General features: G+C 40.0%; 1 protein-coding gene across 1 annotated transcript in view; it reads left to right on the top strand.

Annotated features, from left to right (window-relative positions):
* The window catches only part of NKD1 (naked cuticle homolog 1 (Drosophila)), a 108,135-nt gene that overhangs the window by 64,695 nt on the left and 22,775 nt on the right, over nucleotides 1-20,665 (top strand). The window contains exon 4 of the mRNA XM_010585015.1: nucleotides 5,350-5,407. Within this exon, the coding sequence (XP_010583317.1) occupies nucleotides 5,350-5,407 (58 nt within the window). The remainder of the gene's footprint in view (nucleotides 1-5,349; nucleotides 5,408-20,665) is intronic.

The following is a 20,665-nucleotide window of genomic DNA, read 5'->3' as shown; positions in this document are numbered from 1 at the left end:
CTCCCATCAATTGTTTTTTGAAAAAGTCTTTTACCTCTTTCTCTTCAAGTCTGGACAAGATTAAAAATAAAGTAAAACAATAATAATGACTGCTTTGGGGGTTGGATGGGTTTTGTGAAGCATCTTCAAGAGACTAGGTTTTCAAAATCTGCTAAGGACTCGCTATATGAAAATCAGACTTATTTTGGAAACTTGTTTCTTGCAAGTGAGACTGAAGCATTCAGAATAGCCACTTAGCAGTTGACAGAGCCCTCAGTCATTTGGGTGAAAGGCCAAAGGGCATCCTCATTCTCTTGAACCTCTAGTTCTTGGAATTTTTTTTGTCTACATCAAGAATGGAAGTTTGTGCATAGGTGACATGGCATTCTTGTTGGCAGCTACTTTAAAACTGTTATAAAATCTACTCCACATGATGTTAGAGTTACCACATATCTTGTCGCTTGCACTCCTGTTGTGAAACACATTTCTTCAACTTTGCTCTTTCCAGAAGTACTGGAACTTTATTGCATCAATATGAGAATAAAGAGAGAAAAAAATACATGTTTCAGTCAGATGGTTAAAAATAGGGAGGAAAGTTTTCTTGGTTGACAATTGTTATTTTGCATGTGTTTTACTTGGGGAAAGTGGTGCATATGATACCTTTATAAGAACTTCACTAAAACAGGAAATGTGTGCATATTTTCTGCCAAAAATGTGGAAAATTGAGTATCTTAAGGCTAAATCAAAGGTTTTTAATGAGATGCTTCAAGAAGGAGTGGTAAAGCAACTTGTTTCTACTTGAGAAGAGCAACAGCTTTTAGAAAAATGTTAATTAACACAATATTGACTGTGATGTAATACAGGGAGTAGGGGGGTCCAAACTTTAAAACTGTGCTTATTATCATGATAACCTACCTAAATCAAAGGTTATCCTTTGATGTATGTAATACATCTGTGGATGTAGCTGCCTCTACTTACACCAAAAGCAAAACTGTATTTAACACCATGCTAGTTCAAATGTGGGTTGCTAAAATACACACTCATTCTGTAGCTTTGGCTCTTATGTGCTGGGTGTCATGGAGAGCGGCATGAGAAGGTAGAGCCAGGACAGGTAGAAAGAGTCGTACTGATGACCAAGATTAAAGGAATCGGTGGGCATAGAGGCCGGGAGGTAGAGCTAGATGTGAATGCAAATACAACTGTGTAGAGCCTGGAAGGTGAAGACAAGGAGCTTGGCCTCAATGCAGAAGCAGAAAGGGAGCCAGCAAAGGCATAGGAGGAATAAAGCGATGCAGGCAGAACCATGGGTGAGGATCTGGATGGCAGCATTTTCAGATAGCAGGTGAAAATGAAGTCAATAGCTAGAAGCCCCAGAGTCAGTGCCCAGTCTTTAGACTCCAGAGTCTTGTATCAGTAAGAAAACCGCACAGGGTGGTTAGGGCTAACATTGGGGTTAAAACAAAAAATAATTCCCAGCAAGTTAGAATTCATTGGAGTCTGATTGCACAGCAAAGGTGGGAAGTGAGTGACGGTTGCCTGACTTGTAACCAGCTGGATAGAAGCCCTGGGGTGTGGGAGCTTTTAAAGATTGTTTTTCTTCCATGTGTATGTATATAGTCAGCAGCATTTCTGAGGGAGTTGCACTAATTAACTCTTCTCTCCGCCCCCACCCTCTTAAATCTAAGCTGAGTACAGTGGCACCTATCAGAATGGGATATATGGGACACAAGGTCCTTTCTACCCAGGCCAGGCAGCCAGCTGTTAAGAGTTTTGAAGCAGATGTTTGAGCCTGAATCTTAGTCATTCTGTGTGATTTGTGTTGGTAGCTAACGGAGGCCAACTTATTTATCTGGGAAACTCCCGGTGAGGTAGAGGCACTTACTCTAGATGGGTTTCTGTTTATCAACCTATAGAAGTGGCATGCTGGAATAATCTTTCTACGTAAATGTTTCTTTTCTTTATTCTTTCAAGCACTCCCTGACCTCATTTATATAGTATTTCACAGGGTACATCTGGTTTTGGTTGTTTCATGACTCAGTGTTCCAGTTTGAAAACGCAGCGTTGTGATTTAAAACATCGTGTCAGGACAGTGATATACAACTACCCATGACCTAAATGTTGTTGCTTTTACTCTCTCAGGCACCGCTCCTGCTGCGGGCCGGGCTCTTGCAGCTGCGCAGGGAGGCCCACACTGCAGAGCCTGGCCAAACAGCAGAGCCGCTCTTGGTTTTTTCATCCCCTCGAGCCTCTTTCCTTTGTGCTCCAACACGCTTCTCCCCAGTGTCAAATAGTCCTACCTGGCTATAGCGTTTGCTTCCCACTAGAATTTCTTGAGCTGCAAGTTATGTTTTATACATTTACCCTTTTCTTTCGCTCTAGTCCATTTTCTGAATTTGAGTCGCTGGGGGTAGATGTGCTATTTTATTCACATTAAGGCAATTTGAACAGGTTCCTGGGAGAATACTCCATTATACAGTACGAGCTGTGGTCAGAATTGTTTTCTCTGGTGCTTGCTCAGCTTTTGTACTTTTCTGTTGAGTGTGAGTTTACATACACTGTCCAGAATCCTTTTCTCAAGCAGGTGCATTTTGGTATTTATCCAGGTTGTGACATATGTTTCAGTGGTGCTAAATATATTCAGGTAACTCTCTTGCAGTTTTTTTGACAGAAGAGTTAATGATAATAAGATGAATGATATAGTTTTTTCTTTTTCCCTTCATTTTCTTCCTGTAAAATATTAGAGTTGCCCACGCCTTTCACAGATATATATCTGTCTATCAAAGATAATACGCAGAAGAACACATTTGAATGGGAGGTGAGGAATTCTGCTTAAATGTGTCATTAAAATGTTCAAACGATACTCTTATCAGTTTCAGGATGGATTGTCAATTTATGTGCTATTTAACAGTTATATTATGGTTCAACATCATAAAACCACTTTTCTACAATTTGGTAATTTATAATAATTTGGTTTAAGGCAGAAACACTTACTGGAAATTTGCTTGCATTAAGTTACTACTTTAACTTAAATAACTAGGAGCTAGAGAAGGAGTGAAACTAGACTAGAGTATAAAACATATTTACTTAAGACCCATGTAATGATTAAAAGTGAGAAAATAAGAAGTTAGCTTCATGAGTATTAATGCTTCACTGTGCTGTTTTACACTTCTGTCTTCCACTCTTTTTGATTGAGTTACTTGATGGTGCATTTTACATCAACAAATGTATGCTCATTTTTAAGTGATGTCGTTTGAAAAATCATAAAAATTAATGGCTTCTGGGTTTTGTAGAGGATGAGATTGATGACATTGTTTTAACAGGCAACATTTGATATCCAGATGCACTGCTTGCTTTGCTAAAATTTTAAGAGATGAAGGCTAACAGCTAGATAGTATTCTCCTCAGAGGTACATCACAAGTAAGATCATACCTACTCATTGCATATTTGCTGATCAGGTAACAGAAAATATTTTTTTTTCCAAGAGAGCAGGAGGAATTCTGAGTTTAGTAAAAAAAAAAAAAACAAAGCAGTTATTAAATATTTAGCATTGTGGGAGAGAGCAGAGATGCCATATATGCCTATGTAATCACATCTATGTATCTCTTTATCTACGAGAGCAGTCAGAGATGTGCTCTCAGAACTTCATGGAAAATGATGACATGGGGCAATTTGATCAAACAAAAGTATACCAACTTTTACAAGGCCCTGGAAAGACCATCTTCTTGCAGAAATATAAGTTATGCCAACGTTTAACGGCTTCTTTTTGATCACTGTCCATTTCTTCCATAATTTTTAAGGTAATGACTGATATTAATCAGCACACGCTCAAAAAAAGAGACATTTTTTACTGGAACAAAACCTCAAGGAAACAAAATAGGTTTTGTGATTTGCTTCTTGGAAAGCTAAATCCAGAATGACAGCTTTTATAGCAACATTGTGCTGTGCATAATCCTAGTATTCCGGGCCAGGTCACCAGCGTTTCTCAGAGCCATTTGGCCTGTGAGTTCTAACTTTATTTCAGGGTATCTGCTCATGAACAGAACGATATTTTCAGGGTCTCTGAGCTAGCTATCCAGTAGTGTTTGTGAAATCTAATTTTTAAAATGCTGTTGCAGAAATTGATACTGAAGAATTCCTAAGATATGCTTTTGTGGCTTAGTTACTTTCTGATAACTAATCTCAAAGAATAACATTTGGGCATGAGGAAGGCAGAAAAGAACCTCTGTCAGCTTTTTCAAGAAAAAGAGGTGAACTGCTTGTATCATGATAAAATTGCTTAACAATAAAGCTAATGAATACAACCAGACATTAATTTTCACGTGTTATTCCCTTATTCTTATCTTGTGCAAAAAGCTCTGTACTGTCAACTTCCAGTTCACAGGTTAATGCTGAGAATGCTGGCTCTGTGTTCCTGGTATGTTTTTGCAGGTGAAGTTAAAATGGCAATGAGTGCAGGACGCCAGCTTTTTAGGACCATATCCTTCTTTATTACCGTAACTATTTATCAGTGGCAGAGAATGTTTGTGGAGAATTTAGGGAGCCAGCCTATAAAGTAACGTCAGTGACATTATGGTGATGCTAGAGCCTTTGGAATGAATGGGAGAAAGCAAAACATGAGGATAGCTGTCATTGCTTATGGTTTAGCTGGGATAGGGGGATGGAGCTGGAAGGGTCTGCTAATAAGAGAGTGAGAATGCTCTTCAGGGTCTTTGTAAGTGGGATTAGCTCTAAATCCCACTGATGCCCTTTATTACTACTTCAACACCATTAGAGAAATGTTTTTGGGGTCTGAGATAAGATCATCTGCATATCTATAGCATCTGCTTCTGTATTGCTCTAGACGTACTGGGGCTGACAAAATTTTATTAATTTCAGGACTGAAGGATCAGGCAGCTCTTCAGAGTCTGTGTCTGCTTTTCTTGAGTGACTTCTGGCATATGAAAGTTTTCTGTTTGTTGGTGGAACCAAGTGATAATATTCCTCTGTGGGTAGTGAAGGGCTTATTTCTCCTTTATCATTTCCATTTGGAGGTTTTTTTCATCTTGCTTGATTGACAAGATGTTGAAATGCTAAATATTAATCTACTTTGTAAAAGGATTTGAATATGAACACTTCTTCTTCCTTTCCCCTGTACAATCTATTCATCTCCATCAAACTTTTGTCCTAAAGTATGTCCAGAGCATTGTCAAATAGTACCAAATGCATTGACTACCACTAATAAAGTGATTGACTTCTTTCATGGAAAACAAATTCTGTACTCTTGTTACTGTTTTAAATTAATCCTGCTGATAATAAATACATATTCTTAAGACGTCAACACTTTGTATATAGTATATTTGTCATTCTTTTTTTTTTTTTTTTTTTAAACAGGATTTTTCTGGGGAAGGCTACAGAGACACTATTGGTGATGAACACTTTCATCTAGAAGGTATTTAAAGAACAAAATTTCTTGGTTAATATTAAGGAGTATTGGAGTAAGTCAGTGAACAAGTCAGTGTGAGAATGTATATATGAGAGTGCAGTTCTTGATATACAGATGTGTCATTTGCCTGGCAAAGCTGTTAAGATGGGAATAGGGTATTATTTCTGTATCTTCTACCACTGTCCTCCCAGTATCAAAAAAGTCACCCAGTTGTATCATAAGGACCAAGTGTTTTAATTCAAGGTCTCACAATTTTTTTCCAGGTTTCTCTTGGTATTGGTAGCAGTAGTGAATATCACTGTCCCCAGCAAAGGTGGTAAATGCGATCACTGAAAATGTTAGTGCTGGGTTTTGTGATACACTGCACACCCTTCTGTGTTACCAAACCAGATTTAGAAACTCCTGCATTAATTTCTAATAAAGAGCAGAGACGCTTAGTCAATACATGTCTCTTGAATATTAATGGAATCATTATTCCCCTTCAGATAACTTCTTCCTTGCAAGGCTCACTTCATCTCTTCTTCTGATCAGGCCTCTCCTTGCATTGGAGATGGAATCGTTGTGGTAGGAAGGGCCTTTGGGGACCTTGAGTACAGACACTGTGTGCCAGAGAACACATCCAAGGTACCTTGAACTTCCGTTGGGCAAGTGGGGGTTGATGAACGGAAGAGATTAATTTAAGGACATTGTTGACCATTCTTTAATTAAAAAAAAAAAAAAAAAGAAATGAGACTTCAGAAGCTCTCTGGGAAACTCCCTACTTTAACAAGTGGTTGCATGGGCTGTGTGCTAGATTTATATTATAGGCTAGTGGAAACAATATGCCCAACTTATTTAGAGCAATGAACCATGTCAAGCTTAACTTGGCAATTTCTGTCCTTTTATAATCCAGTCATTTTTTCTGGTGGTAAAGACTTCTGTCTAAACAGAACTTGAAAGATTCTCTATGTTAGAATGTCTGTCTTCCAGTTCCTTACCTGTGAAATGTGTTAATACTGTGTTTCTTGGATCCCATGTTTCTATCATGTCTGTAGTTTACAAAGAATGTTCCCTCATATGTGCCTGTGACATAGGAGCTCAATTTCAGCTGGCGCTTGTAGGCTACTTTTAAACACAAAAGCAAGATATACTTGCCATGATGGAGTTGGTGTTTGTTAAAAATGTTTCAGTATTTAACTTCACCACAGTTTTCCTTTCTGCTCATAGTAGGGCACAATTCCTATAATGGGTGGCATTTTAATTTTCAGAATTATAGGAGAATCTACTTAACATGGGATAATAAATGTCAGTGAGGTGAATAATTTCATTTTTCTGTGTCTCATTCTGCCTTCCCTTGCCTCTAATTATTTCTTACTTTGTTGTGTCGAATTGTCTTGCATAGCAAACACAATATCCAATATATAATATTTCCAAACTAGTCAGCAGCAGGATTGTTTTTATTAGAGTGTGAAACCTTTTAGGCTACTGTACTTTCAGTCTTTCAGCATTTTTACATTATTACTTCTGATGCATCTCATTTCTTATGAAGTAGCTGAGCAGTGCAGACAGGATAGAGATACCAGCAGGTGGTCCTTTCTCTGTGTGCTCCCACTGGGGAAGAGCTGTTCTGTGGTATGTTTCCAGTTGGGGGACAGGTAACTGTTCCCACTCAGTGCTCAGGCAAATGCATGCAGATTGCTGAGGCTTGGTCCTCATCCCTTCTGCTCTCAGATCTCCAGACTATGCTTTCCCTGCTGGGGACAGTGTTAGCCACTTCCCTCTTGAATGGGATATTGAAAATCTTCTTGTAATCGACAGATGATAATAGAAGCATTGTGTTAAAGCAGGATGCTTTCACCCTTTTTGTATAACTTCGTACTTTTTACTGGCATAATATTTTTGGATGATTGTGATAGTACTAGGATAAAATTGTGATATTAGCATAAAGTGAAGCTGAAACATGATTTGAGACCTTTGTTAGGGCACAGCTTGAGTTCTGTGTGGCTTAGGTACAAGATGACTACTGTCATAGCTCTTTTCTGCATAGAAATGTTTTGTGTGAAAAGGTAATCAATATTCTGGAAAGTATATTAATCTTTCCATCTGAAATAGTTCTGCCTTTATTTTGCTATCTCATAATCTTTACATGTGTACTGGTGTAACACATATATGTTGCATGATTATACATTTATGTGTCATAAGATAACATAAACATCACTGATAGCTGGTTTCAGAGGCAGGGAGCTGTAACACACTGAAACATGGTTGGTTGGGCTAAGCTCACAAAGGACATGAATGGCAAAACAAAGACTTGAACCCAGCTCTGCCAAGTACCAGGCAAGTGTCTAATCAGTGAACTATATTCTGTCTTCATAAATACATGGTAGGTATGGAAAAAATAAAAAAAGAAACATTTCTGAGATTTGCAAAAAAGCACAGCAGGTGCCACAGTTGTTCTGGGCTAAGGGAAAGTTATAGCCTTCACACTCAGACACTTTATTGGAGAATAAATCTGAGTTCTTTAGAAGACTCTTGCTGAAAAGACAAAGTGGCAATAAGAGAAATAATTGAATTCCTTATTTTGTTTTACATAGCCAAGTTCATTACCTTTTTTTTTCTCCCTCTCTTTTTTTCCCCCTCTTAGCTGTCTGAGCAGTACAGATAAAAAGAACTCTCTTTGCTGGATTTAACTTCTGTGTTGTTATGTAAAGCTTGATCAAATCCTTTCGTCTTAACAGACTTAACTGGCCAACAGCAAAAGGCTCAGGATTCTGGGATTAAGATTGTATTCGGTAAGAGGACTGGTGCATTAGTGCTTTCTTTTGAACTATAGAAAGAACAAAGTAAACATCAAAAGCATTAAGCCATGAGAGCGGATTGTTGACTCGATGTTGCTGCATGACAAGAGGTTAGAACTCAATAGTGGCGACTCTGTTTACTGAGTGCTGTGCAGAAGGAAACAGTTTGAACAGTATTGTCTATTATATCCAGCACCTGCCTTTGATTTTGCTGCTGAGCAAGTCACTAAACCGAAATTTTTGGATTTTCTCTTACGTGGTCAGTGATTTCCTTAGATAAGAGACACCATTGGAAACTTCAGTCTCTTCTTATATTACTCTTACTCTGTTTCCCTTCCTCTTTCATTAATAACTCAACAATTGGGCATGCTGGATATAGGTTCTGTAGTGGATTCATTTGCAACTTTTATTCCAAGTTTAGCAATGCTTTCCCACTGCATTTCAGAGACTTCTACTTGCTGAACTTAGAGTATTTGTGCAATCTGCTGTGGCTGTGTATGAACTTCTCATGCTTGAACTTTCTTGACCAGCAGTTTCTGCACAAGAAGCATGTGCTTCATCATTCTTCATGTCTAGGATAAAAGAGCTTGCATTTTTCTCTTCCTTGTCCCTCGATAGAATAGTAGGTCACCAGAACTGAATGACTGGAGGTGGCTCTGGAAGAAGTCACAAAAACTAGCACAGACAATGGGAGATATTTTTCATTTCATTTCAGTGGGGAAGCTAAAATGGCAGGTAGGAATTGAATGTAGCATCAAATAGCAAGACACTCTTCCGTTATGTACACATGCAGGTGGCTCAGAAAGACATCTGCGATTACTGTGTTCAATAATGACATCCAAGTTCTCTCTCTGCTCTTCAAGGTGTAAGCAAGCTTTTTAATGAATCATTCAAGAGCCCTGCTCTTGTTTTTCAGAACTTTTTTCACCTCCTTTCCCTGAACATTTGGGAAATTTTCACAGCTAAAGCCTGTAGACCAGGAGAGCTTTCTTATCTTGACCACTCCATGTCTCTATGAAGTGAACTGGGGTTCCTCCATCTTATCACTTGAGCATTTAGAAGCTTTTCAGAGCAGCCTGTTTTCTCCCTGCTTGTGACATCTGAACGAGAAGCTGGAAAATCTCCCTCTGACACAGACTGATTGTGGAAAAGAGGCAATTTCCTACTTGTCTTAATACAAGCTCTTTAGAGCCCAGTGGGATATAGCTATCAGTCTACTTCAGCTGCCTTTTGGAGTTCAAGGTGAAGTCCTTAAGCTCAGGAGACACCTAACCTATCACCCCAATTACTTATGTGATAATGTGATTTCACATGTCACTGTTCTGAAAAGTATGACTTAAGTGCTTCTACTAACCAGAAATCATGCATCTCTGTGAGATCAATCTAGTCCTCTGCCCATCAGAGGAGCTGCCTCTTGTGCCGATAGCACTCTGTTCCCTGTTTCATTTGTCAGCCGGGGGTGATGTCTTGATTACTTATTCTTACAACAGAAGACTGGAGAATATCCAAGCCTTCCTGGTGCCTTATCTGAACATGATATCCAAGGTCCTGCTGAAAGTAGTGACAAAGCTTGACCTGAATCAACAAACCCATTTTTTGATAAGTTTCCCAAACCAGGTGTATCCAAATCCCTAGGTGTAAGATGTTACCTCATCGGGTACCAGAAAGGACAAAATTATTCAGGTCATCTTCTTGCCCATAAATATTAGAGAGCCCTCCAGCAGAGTTCAAAGCACATGTTGCTGGAAAAAAAAAAATGTATCATATCTGTAAAAAAACCTACTTCTAGCACTTTTCACACATTTACAACACATTATGGAATTTCTAAACCTGCAGGTAAGGCATGCTGTATTCAGCAAAGCAGAAAAATAATTCATTATATTCTTAATATTATTATATGTTTTTCAAGATGTTACTAGTATGTCCAGTCAGTCCTTCATCTCTTCTTCCTCCACCCAGCGTCCAGGGAATCCGTGGTCAAGTGGGAGCTGAGGTGTGGTTAACAGAGTTCTGCTGTGAAGAGCTGTGTTGTTATTTTTGACTTGAATAAGAACTAATAAGCAAACAAGGAATCAATAGTAAGCAATGAACTAGTGACTTAAGGCTGCTGATCTCATGCCCAATGCTGCCGACCTTCCCAGACCCCCCCCAGCTGCCCATGCTTCCCCCACCGTACGCATCCCAGAGAGTCCAGTGAAGAGAGCACAGTGGCTTCCACACGAGTGCTGCCGAGGTGCCCATGCTTCCCCCTTGCTGGGGCTGCAGCTGCAGGGGAGGGCATGGGCTGGAGTGTGCCTCCCTCACAGCACCCTGCAGCAAGGCCGCTCTCAGCACTGCAAGAGAATTCCCTCTTCTCTGTCTCTCTATTCAGGAAAAATTCAGTGGTGACTTTAGTTCCTGGAGTTGTTTCTAAAATTGGTAATTGGAAGAATATCTGTTGGGTTGTCAACTCAGAGGAAGGGTGGCACTTGGTGGCACCGAGGTATGGTACTTGGGCCCAAATTGTTTATAAACTTGTCAGCAAAGGAAAACTTGAACAAGGATTTTAACTAGTTTTAGCTAACCATTTATTGGCATGTGAGACACTTTTTACCATACTTTATTAATCTCTTAGCTGTAATAAATTCATGTATTGTGCTAGGCTGAGCTATGAATGGGTAATAAAAGGCAGTTATTTCAAACTGCATGCTCCTTTCTAGTTAATGCCTTCAGTTATGATGGTTATTTCATTTATTTTCTCAAGCTTAAAAATTTTTCTACATATTATGAACACAAAATTCCGGTGTATTTATAGAAAAGACATAGATTGCATCTTGCACACAGTCAAAGTTGCTCTATCTCAGCACTGTTGTTACTACCTACCTAGTACTATTGATGCAGGCTTGGTGCTTTGCAGAAAATGAAGGTCCCTTCTCTGTCGTGTTCTTAAACCAAATACCTATTCATCACTGACATTGCAAACAGAGTGCTAATAATTCTACCTTAAAAGTGCTCTTGTGGTCAGCCTTCTGTGATGTTGTATGGGAACTCTGCATTTTAATGACTTGTTGCTAATCCTATGCACTTACTGTAGATTTGCTATACATAAGTATATGCTATGTGATCATTGCAGACTGGTGATCACTTGCTCACTGGCTGTATTTTTTTCGGCTGTCAGGAGGTTTCTGCTGTACTCTTTCCTGCTGCTCAATATGACATGAACAACTCTGAGAAATATCTTCAGCTTCAGGGTGACCCACTGGCACCAGCCACCATTATCTGACAAACAGCTAGTCCCTTCGTAGGCTGGAAGCTGATAAGCAGGTTACTGTGCATTGGAAGGAGTACCAAAGAACATGGGGGGGGGGGGGGGCAAGGAGCAGTCGCGAGTGCCAAGAGAAAACTGCTTAGTTTGGCAGTTAGAATAAAAGCCACCAAAGAACATGAGACTGGTAGGATTAGCAGAAGTTTTCCTGTGGTCATGCACAGATCCAGGAAATTATAAGAAGCAGGTAGGCTGTTTGCCATGAGTGGGAGGAAAATCTTATGGCATAAGGCACTTAAAAAAAAAAATTTAAAAAAAAATAAAATTGTACAAGTGTTTCTTAACATTAGCTGTTCCAGTTGAGGAGGGTTGGTATTTTGATCAGAAGCTTTTACTTCTAGAGCTGCTGTTTCAAGTGCAGCCAGGTCAGTAGTGATGAAAGACTGTTGCCATCCAATGGTTGTCCATGGCCTCCATGTAATGAGTTAGTGGTCTCCAGGTGTTTCCAAATGGACCTTTACAGTGTCTAACAGCTCCCACCCATGTTGGCAAGTGGTGCACAGAAAGGCAGTGAAAAGTGGGCTGTTAGGTCACCTCAGAGGGTGAGCTTTCCTCCTCGCACTGAGCCGCTGCTGTGTTGGAGGGTATGTGCTCTGCTACTTGTGCCATGCTTGTTCCCTGCATGTAGAGTATTGCTCTCTTTAGTTGACGTCCCACCAGCTCCTACCGGTGCTGCCTAACAGTTTTTGACAGATGATGTGTTTTGTCTATGGTTTGAGAGTTTTGCTCTGGGTTATTAATCCTCTGCATTAGACTGGGAAGATCATACATGCTGTAAGTAATAGTTCCACATTGATGTCTGTATTCAGGTCGTTCTACACTGCTGGCAAGTTGTTATTTCTGAATACAAGCAAGTTGCATGTTTGGTTCAGGGACACAACAGCAAAGCTGAGAACAGAGCCTGAAATTTCCTGCATCCATGTCTGTCCCTTACAATATGACAGAGAGAGGGTTTCAAAGTACAGTACAGAGGAAGATCTTCCAAAATTACAAGTGGTCTCTATTCTTTATGTGGCTGAAGAAAGCCAAATGTTAATATTAATTTACTTGTGTGTAATGTATAAAAAATATTTCAGTAGAAAACTGAGGTAATGAAAAGGGAAGTGAACAAGCATGTCAAAAAAGGAAAGAGTTGATCCTTAGTGAACACCTTAAACATGGAAAGCTGTAAAATAATATTATATGCATGCTTGGTATTTATAACAATATTGGTTTTCCATACTCTTTACTTCTACCTAAGACTGGCAACTTTTCCTTCCTTTACAGAGAAGCTAATGCACTTTCTGAGTGGTGATTAAAAAAAGAATCAATTAACAATAAGAATATTCATTTACTCTCAGCCCTGGGGTAGTCATTAACTAGTTTGCTAAGAGGCAAAAAGTCACCTGTGGGTATAGCTGTTCAAAACCCCGTGTGTACAAATCTCTCAAGCTGCTTCTCTTGTAGCATGGTAGAGCCAGACCGTCGGGGTGCATGTGGGAAGCAGGAGAATCAAAGGGCAAAAGGACGTAGCTTAGGAAGATGTCATCAAAGGCAGGAGGGCTCTTGCATTTGCCTTCCACATCCCGATGGTGAGCGAAACATCACGGCAGAGCTTAGGCAGCAGACCATGGGCACCCAACTGGTTGCTCACATCAGTGAGTGAAGCTCGAGGGAAGCTACCATGTAGCGGGGCTGCGATAGGGGTGACAATGGGTGCCGGTGATGAGGCGCATGCTCTGTGCATGAGATTTGAAAGGGCTGGGCCTCAGTAATCTGGTCTCACCAAATCAGTCTTGGTCATTGGTGTTTCCCTTGGGCTGTCAAGGTTGTGGTTCAGAGGAGGAAGGAACTGTAGCATGTGTAGGCGTATCTGGGTGAGCTGTTCATCTCGCTTAGGCTGGGTAACAATCACACTGAGCGCACAGGAATGCAGGCTGGTGCACAGCTCTGCACTAGCTGCCCACCGCGTGGGTACGCCTGTCAAACCCTCAACACCGCCCAGGGATGGCTGGGTTACAGCTAGCCACGTCTGTCTGCATGTCCTGCTCTCCTGCTTCTGCAATGGTGACTAATCTGGGAAGCAGGGTGTACTATCAGATATACCATGGCAAACTGATGGACTTGGGTGTATCTGTGAGAGACAGCTGATCTAGTGTGTATGGTACAGAGATAAAGCTGCATTACTGTACATGTGCAGCGGTATAAAAATGTACTTGAACTTTGCCCCAGGACATCCACCACCAAGAACCAAGAATGAAATATGGGAACAAGTCAGGAGTTTGAAAACAATCTCTCTGGAAACATGATGAATACCAGTGGTTTCATTTATTCTACTTGAAGAACAAAGGTCCTTTTCTACTTTTAATTTCCCAGCAACGATTATTACCAGTTATTTTTCTTGTAGCTTTGACCACAGTTCGTGGAGGTTTTATTAAACATGTTTTTGAAAAGTGAGTCAAAATGCCATTCTTCTCTGACTCTCTAGTGACTCTCTCTTTTTTATTTACCATGTGAAACTAGAGCATATTTCCAGGCAAAGATTTGGGGTCAGATAATACTCTCATGCTGGTGTTCATGGAATTATTCCAGTTTTGTGCTCTTGTAATTGAAAGACGTTTTGGCCCTTGCTATTTCAGAAGACAATATATTTGTTTCAAATCCCTTGCCTTTACATGAACCATTACATTCATTTTTAGAAACCTTGAATACTGCATTTAATAGGCAATGTGTCCTGCTGCAACTCTCGAATATTCCTAAAGTTGCCAGTTCTCTTGTGTTTGAGTTGGTCTTGACATAGTCAGACAACAGAGTTTCAGAGTGCTGCCTTGCTGGGTTTTTGGTAGCTTTCTGCAGTAGGCTTTTGTTTAGATCCCATGTGCATGCTCCTGTAAGGCCCTTCTCTCCTGCCCATAGGGATTTCATATCCCAGAGTGTCTCATGTGAGGATACAGTTTATGACAGGATTAAATAGTTCCTGCATTTCTGAGAGCAAATTTAGGAGCCATAATTTTATATAGACGGCTAGATGGATGTGAACCTAGATAAATGCCTGAACCTTCGGGCTGGATAGTTTAGACACAACAACCTGTCATCCTGCTGAACCTTACAAATACACAGGCATGTACATGCAGACTTATAGAGGCAATTTCAGTGAAAAGCATATTGCTTTTGCCAGTTGCTGTTCCACATTCAAAGTGTGTATCAGTCAGGGTGCTTTTGTGTGTTTCAACTCCACTTCTGCTGCAGTAGCTACAGAAACCCAAAGTTTTACCTCACCAGGCAGAACAAGTGCCCTTTGTTACCTAGACAGATTACAGCTTTTTCTAAAGTCTGCTCTTCATAAAAGCCCAGCTTGAACAGTGGAAATTCTGACTTGCCTCAGATACTGAGGAGACTTTTATAGTTTCAAGTAGCTCCAGGGTTATATTTTAAAAGTTGAATTTCATCACATGTTTCAAGTTTGGTGGAAAAAAAAAAAAAAGGCATGATATTTTTAGCAGAAAAAAGTCCCCCCCACACCTTTTTTCTTAACAGATGTTTCATCTCAATCATATCCAAACCTCAAAGCACAAGTAGCAGTCAACCTTATTCTCCTGTGGAGAAAAAGATAAAATGTCATTTGTTTGGAAGAGGGTTGGTTGTTTTTTTTTTTTAACCACAACTAGTTTGTGAGTAATAGCAAATAATAAATGCAGCACTATGGGGTTGTGGAAATGAACCTGAAGCAACATTTCTGCTCTTGAAAGAGCTCAGCGTCCAGCTGCTCTTGTTAGATGGAAAGTCCCAACCCCCAGCCTACCAAAAAAAACCCAAAAAACCAAACCCCCAAACCAGTAATCAGGTTTTTCTTGCTTTATAAATCTGGTCCAGCAATCCAGGTCCTTTCACCAGTAAAATATGTCATACAAAGTGCCCAACTTTGTACCAAAAAGGATTTAAAACTGTAAAGGTAACAAAAAGACAGGGAAGGAATAGTAGTTGTAAAACAAAATATCCAGAAGTAAAAGAGCTGCTACCCAAGGAATTTTCACAGGGCTCTGGAGGAGTGGAGAGCTTTGCTGTGCTTTGCAGCTGGGGCTGCACACGGGGCTCAGTGATGGCTGGGAAGCGGCCGAGGGGAGCCAAGACGGCCCTGAACTCTGTGCGCAAAAGATTTATTTAGGAGGGTGTTATAGTCCCTCTTAAGGATTTGGAGGCATGAAGCTGAAGTGTGGTGTTGCAGGCCTGTTGTTGTTGTTGTTATTATAATGAGCCTTTACAGAGTGGAGCCATCCAGGATTCACAGTGGTGCTATCTAGGAGGATATTGCAGCGTTTTCCACCAAAGGGGCAGCTCAAAGTAGGAAGCTGACTCTTCAGTTGTGAAACACATGGGGTCTCTAGAGCAATAGGAAGGGATGAATCCTCCTGTAAGAAGGGATGCTCCAAACTGTCTCCTTTTCTGCATTTTGAGTGGTACATAGCACAGCGGGCTTCCATCTCTGTGATCTTTAGGCTGTACCATAGGTGAGCAGCTACCTGCGTTTGCTCTATGCGAATCATTTCTTGTGATGAGATCCTGTGTGCTCTCTAGACTGTAAGTAAGGTGGTGGGGTCAAGCCTTGATGCATTTTATTTCTCTGCATGTTTTTCAGATTGTGATGTATCACCTTAGTAACATTCCACACCCATGTATAAGTAAGAGAAGGGAAAGAGACGTATGCTTGTGCATGCACACATATATGCTGGACTGTTAGTCACTACATTGCTTTTCAGTTGTGTTGTGGACCAATGTCCGTTCTCCCCCACCTCTCAGAGTAAGACGTAGGGCTCTGAGGGTGGGAACACTGAATCTGCTACTGAATATTAACTATGAGAGAGCTGTCAGATATGCAACTGATTCATCACAGCCAAAATAATGTTACAGTACAGGTCCACAACATTGCTCTCTATAAAAGGCTAGCTTTGTGAGGGTCAGAGTGACATTATTCCTCATGGGAAGCAATTCTGATGAAATGAATCTTACAGTTCAGATACCTTTAGAGGCTCTGTTATCATAGCAAAAGTGGTGGAAACACAATTTTCCCATTGAACATCTAAGTTAGATGGGAGCAAGTTGATATCAAAGCCTACATTATTAATAACATTACCTACTCAGCCTTCATTTGAATAAAGGGTTATGTAGTGGCTGGGTTTTTTCTTCTTTTTCTTCTCTTGTGAATCTCAGGGGAAAAAAATCCAAAGAGACAAAGAAAATTTAAAACAGAAAATCCTAGGTGAACACGCATATCTGCAACTTACACTGAGAAGGGGTTTTTAGAAAGCAAAATTATTACCAGTTACTAAGCAAAATCAGTGTATGACCATCTTTAGAGAACAGAGGTCTTTCTTCTTTTGCTTTAAGTTACAAATGATCAGTTGGTGTCCCCATCTGTCACTGTTCAGCAACAGAATTCAATGCTTCGCAGGCCCATTCAGAGCTCCAGGGACACATAATGCTGTTAGAAAGTGGTAAGTGGTCCATATGACAGTGACAGTTTTCACTTAAGAAGTACTTACCTATGTTAAATGATATAGATAGTTATAGCAGATTGCATTCTGTTAATGTGGCTTTTGATATGCTCAATGATCAAACACAAATCTTGCTGCTACAGGTATCATCCTGAACTATTCTGACCAAAGCTTATGGATATTCTCCCCTCATCCCCCCCCCCCCCCCCCCCTTTTTTTTTTTTAAAGATAGGGGAGGGGAGGGAGAAATTATCTTCTTTGATCTCCGATGAGGAAGGGGGAAAAAAGACTGTTCTTTTCAGGCTTTTGGCTAGCGCAACAAACAGTGTTTAAAATTTAACTTTGCTTAATTAATTAGTAATTCTGTTTAGTGCTGTCTGATCTTCATCCAAAAGGTATTTTGAAGCTTGAGAACTGAACATCAAAGTGTATTGGGTGAAGATGGTCAAGTAAGGCATTTAATCTGGCAGTTGCTGTTGATGAAATACAGCCAGTTGGGGAGCTAATTGGAAAAAGAAATCATAATCTGGCAAAATTAAGCAAACTCCCTCCCTTCAGCAAACTCACTCCAGAGAGAGTGTGAGAAATCTAGGTTTAGTGTTTAAGCATGTATGAGTTACACCCAAGCTAGCAGAGAGAGACCATATTGTCTTTTGTATCTGCATCTTTAGTACAAATCTTTTTTTGGTAAGGAGATAGTAAAAGAATTTCCACCCCCCAACCCAACAGCCAACAATAGATGCCAGACCTAGACAGAAACCTGTGATTCTGTATCAAGGCTTGGAAATACTTCTACTTGTATGTGTCAAATTATTGGGGTTAGCAAAAGGAATTGAAGCTTTAAGGGAGGTAGTGTTGCACAGACCTGTGAGTTTGACTATTTTTTATTCGGGAGAGAAAATGTTGTGTTTGAGTGAATTTCAGTTTAACAATTCCCAAATGTCCTAGTGGTGACTTGTCAGTTAGAATCATTATCTGATGCCTGAATGATTAAAACATACTTTGGTTGTCTATTTTTGTTGGGGGTTTTTTGCAAGCCATCACATGGTCTGAGTCACTACCCCTCTGTTCTGAGCCTAACTGTCTCACCCTGGTTGGGTGCTGGCAGTAGGTCTTGTGACATCTTGAATCTCCCCCTTCCCCCTCCCCCCCGGTGTGCAATTGAACCTTTAATTTGTGTTGTGACCATCAACAGGAAACAGTGAAATAGAAGAAAATTATTTCTGTCCATATTTTCAGGTTGAAACACCCATCCCAGACTAGTACAAAGTACTACTGGTACAGCTCTTGCTAAATTGGTTTTGTCTTGTCCCACTGGTCTCAAAATGGACAATTAATTTCCCTACAGTAAGTTTCAGAGAAGGCAGCTTGATCTTTGTTGTTTTGAAGGGTGTGTCTAATTCATCAGCTTCAGCTTTCAACCAGAGAAAGTTGAATACACGCTTTTGGCACTGACCCAGGAGAAGCCTGTTTTTCTATGTGCTTATTCTGGTGGCTGTGGAACAGGAATGTTACTCCCTTCCTGGTCCTATTCTGCCTAAGTTCATTTGCCACTGGAGAAGAGGACCTTCACTCAAGCAAATTTATCTCCGTCAGGGATGTATTTCAATCAACTCTGTGGAATAAAACCAAAATGTGTGCTTAATGGGGGTGGTATCTTTTAATCCATGGCCTCCAGGAGAACTTAAAAGTCAAATCTGAATGTGAATGCAATTGTTAATTAAAGGACTTCTTCTCAATTTGGACTGTGAAACATAGTTATTATTGCTCTGGTTGTTGTCATGCAGTCAGCAAAGAATGTCAGTTATGTTTGTCGAACCTGATTTGTAATGAAAAAAATGTTGACAGAGCCAGATAATTTAGATGTCAGAGACTTCAGGAAAAACAACACAATTAATTGTCTTTCTATCCCTTTGGTCCTCATAGTCTCTGACTTTAAGTTCTGCTGCATCTGCTAGATCTGTAAATTGGAAATGAAACCCTTACTCTATTGACATCAAGAGGAATTTTTCTACTGAGCTCGGTTTGACCGGCTGTTTGATGCTCAATTCCACCAGTCAAATATTGCTATTGAAGTTCAATTTGAGCTTCTACAGAAGTGCTTATGACTTCATCCCCTTGTCTTGATATGTGTATGCATTTTTTAATTTTCCTTTTATCCTACTCCCCCACAATTCTCAGGTTCTAGTGTGTGGTTTGTTATTTTTCCCCATGTACAGATAATTCTGTCCCTTTGTTTCTGGTAGTAGTTTTGAAGAATTGCCGTGGAATCCAACCTATCCAACTTGAGGGGAAGGCTAATAATATTTCACTTCAAAGGGTTTGGTTTCATGTATGCCAGATGCTGACTTTCATAGGTGGCATTTTTGTCAATTCTCCAATTTTACCTTTACTCTGCTTTCTCTCAAAAATTACACAGTAATGACCCTGACATTAAGATAATAGTCACTGGTAATGTCCAGTCATAATTTATCACTGTGGAATTGCATAGCTTCTCCCATAGATCTGCTTTCTGAGTTAAGGCCTTGTAATCCATCACATACCTTTTGGAATGGCTGTCATCCCAAACAGGCTCTGAAGTAGTTCATCTTTAGCATGAGTTCTCCTAACTGCTGTGCAAATTTGGACTTGGTAGCTATAACTTAGACCTGAACATTCATCAGAGTTGCATCCTTTTATGTTTCTGGCCACAGGATCCTTTTAATCCATCTGACTAAAATGCTAAGTACAGTTGAAAAACAGAGTGAAACTGTCCTTACTTTGAAAAGGAAGTTCATTTGTTAAAGAACATGGTGCTTTGCTTGAACGAGGCTTTGAGAAACCTGAAATTACAAGCCACCTGCATGAGGGTCAAAGTTTAAACAGTCACTTTTTCACCTGACCGTAGCTGTATTTTGGCTCTCTGTTTTTCCCCCCTTATTCCCGGATGCAGCATGAAGGCGAGTGAAGAATGGTTTGGCTGTCTGAAGCTTAGTATTATACGCTCATTCACAACATGCAGCACAGCAATCAGTTTTACCTAATTTCAGGGATTTTTTGGCAATTCCTAAGGAGCACTTGGAATTATTACCCCCATCTTTTCTTAGGAACGAATAAGCCCCTGGAAAAAAAGACTTGATTCTTAAGGGATGAGTCTTAATACCTTTAAACTGATGTTCATTCTCTCATTCTCTTCCTCCCCCACCTCAATTAGAAGCAATTGGGTGGTAGTAATTAACAATCTTAGAAAGAAACATCTGCTAGTACACTTAAGCCAGTCAGTTTGTTTTTCATGAGAGAATGGTATTTCACAATTTTTCCAAGTTAATATTTTTCCTTTATTGTCTTTCCAATTTCAAATATTGTCCAGACGCATTTTTATAGTGTCTTAAGGTTATAGAAGTGAATACAAGACCATTAATAATGAACAAGAAAAGAGAACATCATAAAGAAAACATATGCAGTATTTCAGCTCATGAAACATTCTGTTAGGGAACATTGTTTTTGAGAGCATATGGTTATTCCCATGAGAAGTGATAAATATACTTTTTTTTTTTTTCTCCAGTTGTGAATTCCCAAAACAAGGGTAGGTTTCTCTGTGTATTCGTCTATATAGCACGTTCTCTTTGTCAGGACTTGTTATCTGAGTGGGGAGGTAAAGTAAGTATTTTTGCACAAATGATATATTGTACATGGACCTATTTCTGATGGCCTAGACTTTGGAAACACAAGT

Source organism: Haliaeetus leucocephalus, unplaced genomic scaffold (genome assembly GCF_000737465.1).
Source record: "Haliaeetus leucocephalus isolate CR32 unplaced genomic scaffold, Haliaeetus_leucocephalus-4.0 Scaffold92, whole genome shotgun sequence".
NCBI lineage: Eukaryota > Metazoa > Chordata > Aves > Accipitriformes > Accipitridae > Haliaeetus > Haliaeetus leucocephalus.
The sequence above is the reverse complement of the archived record's forward strand: the minus strand, read 5'-3'. Positions and strand labels throughout refer to the sequence as shown.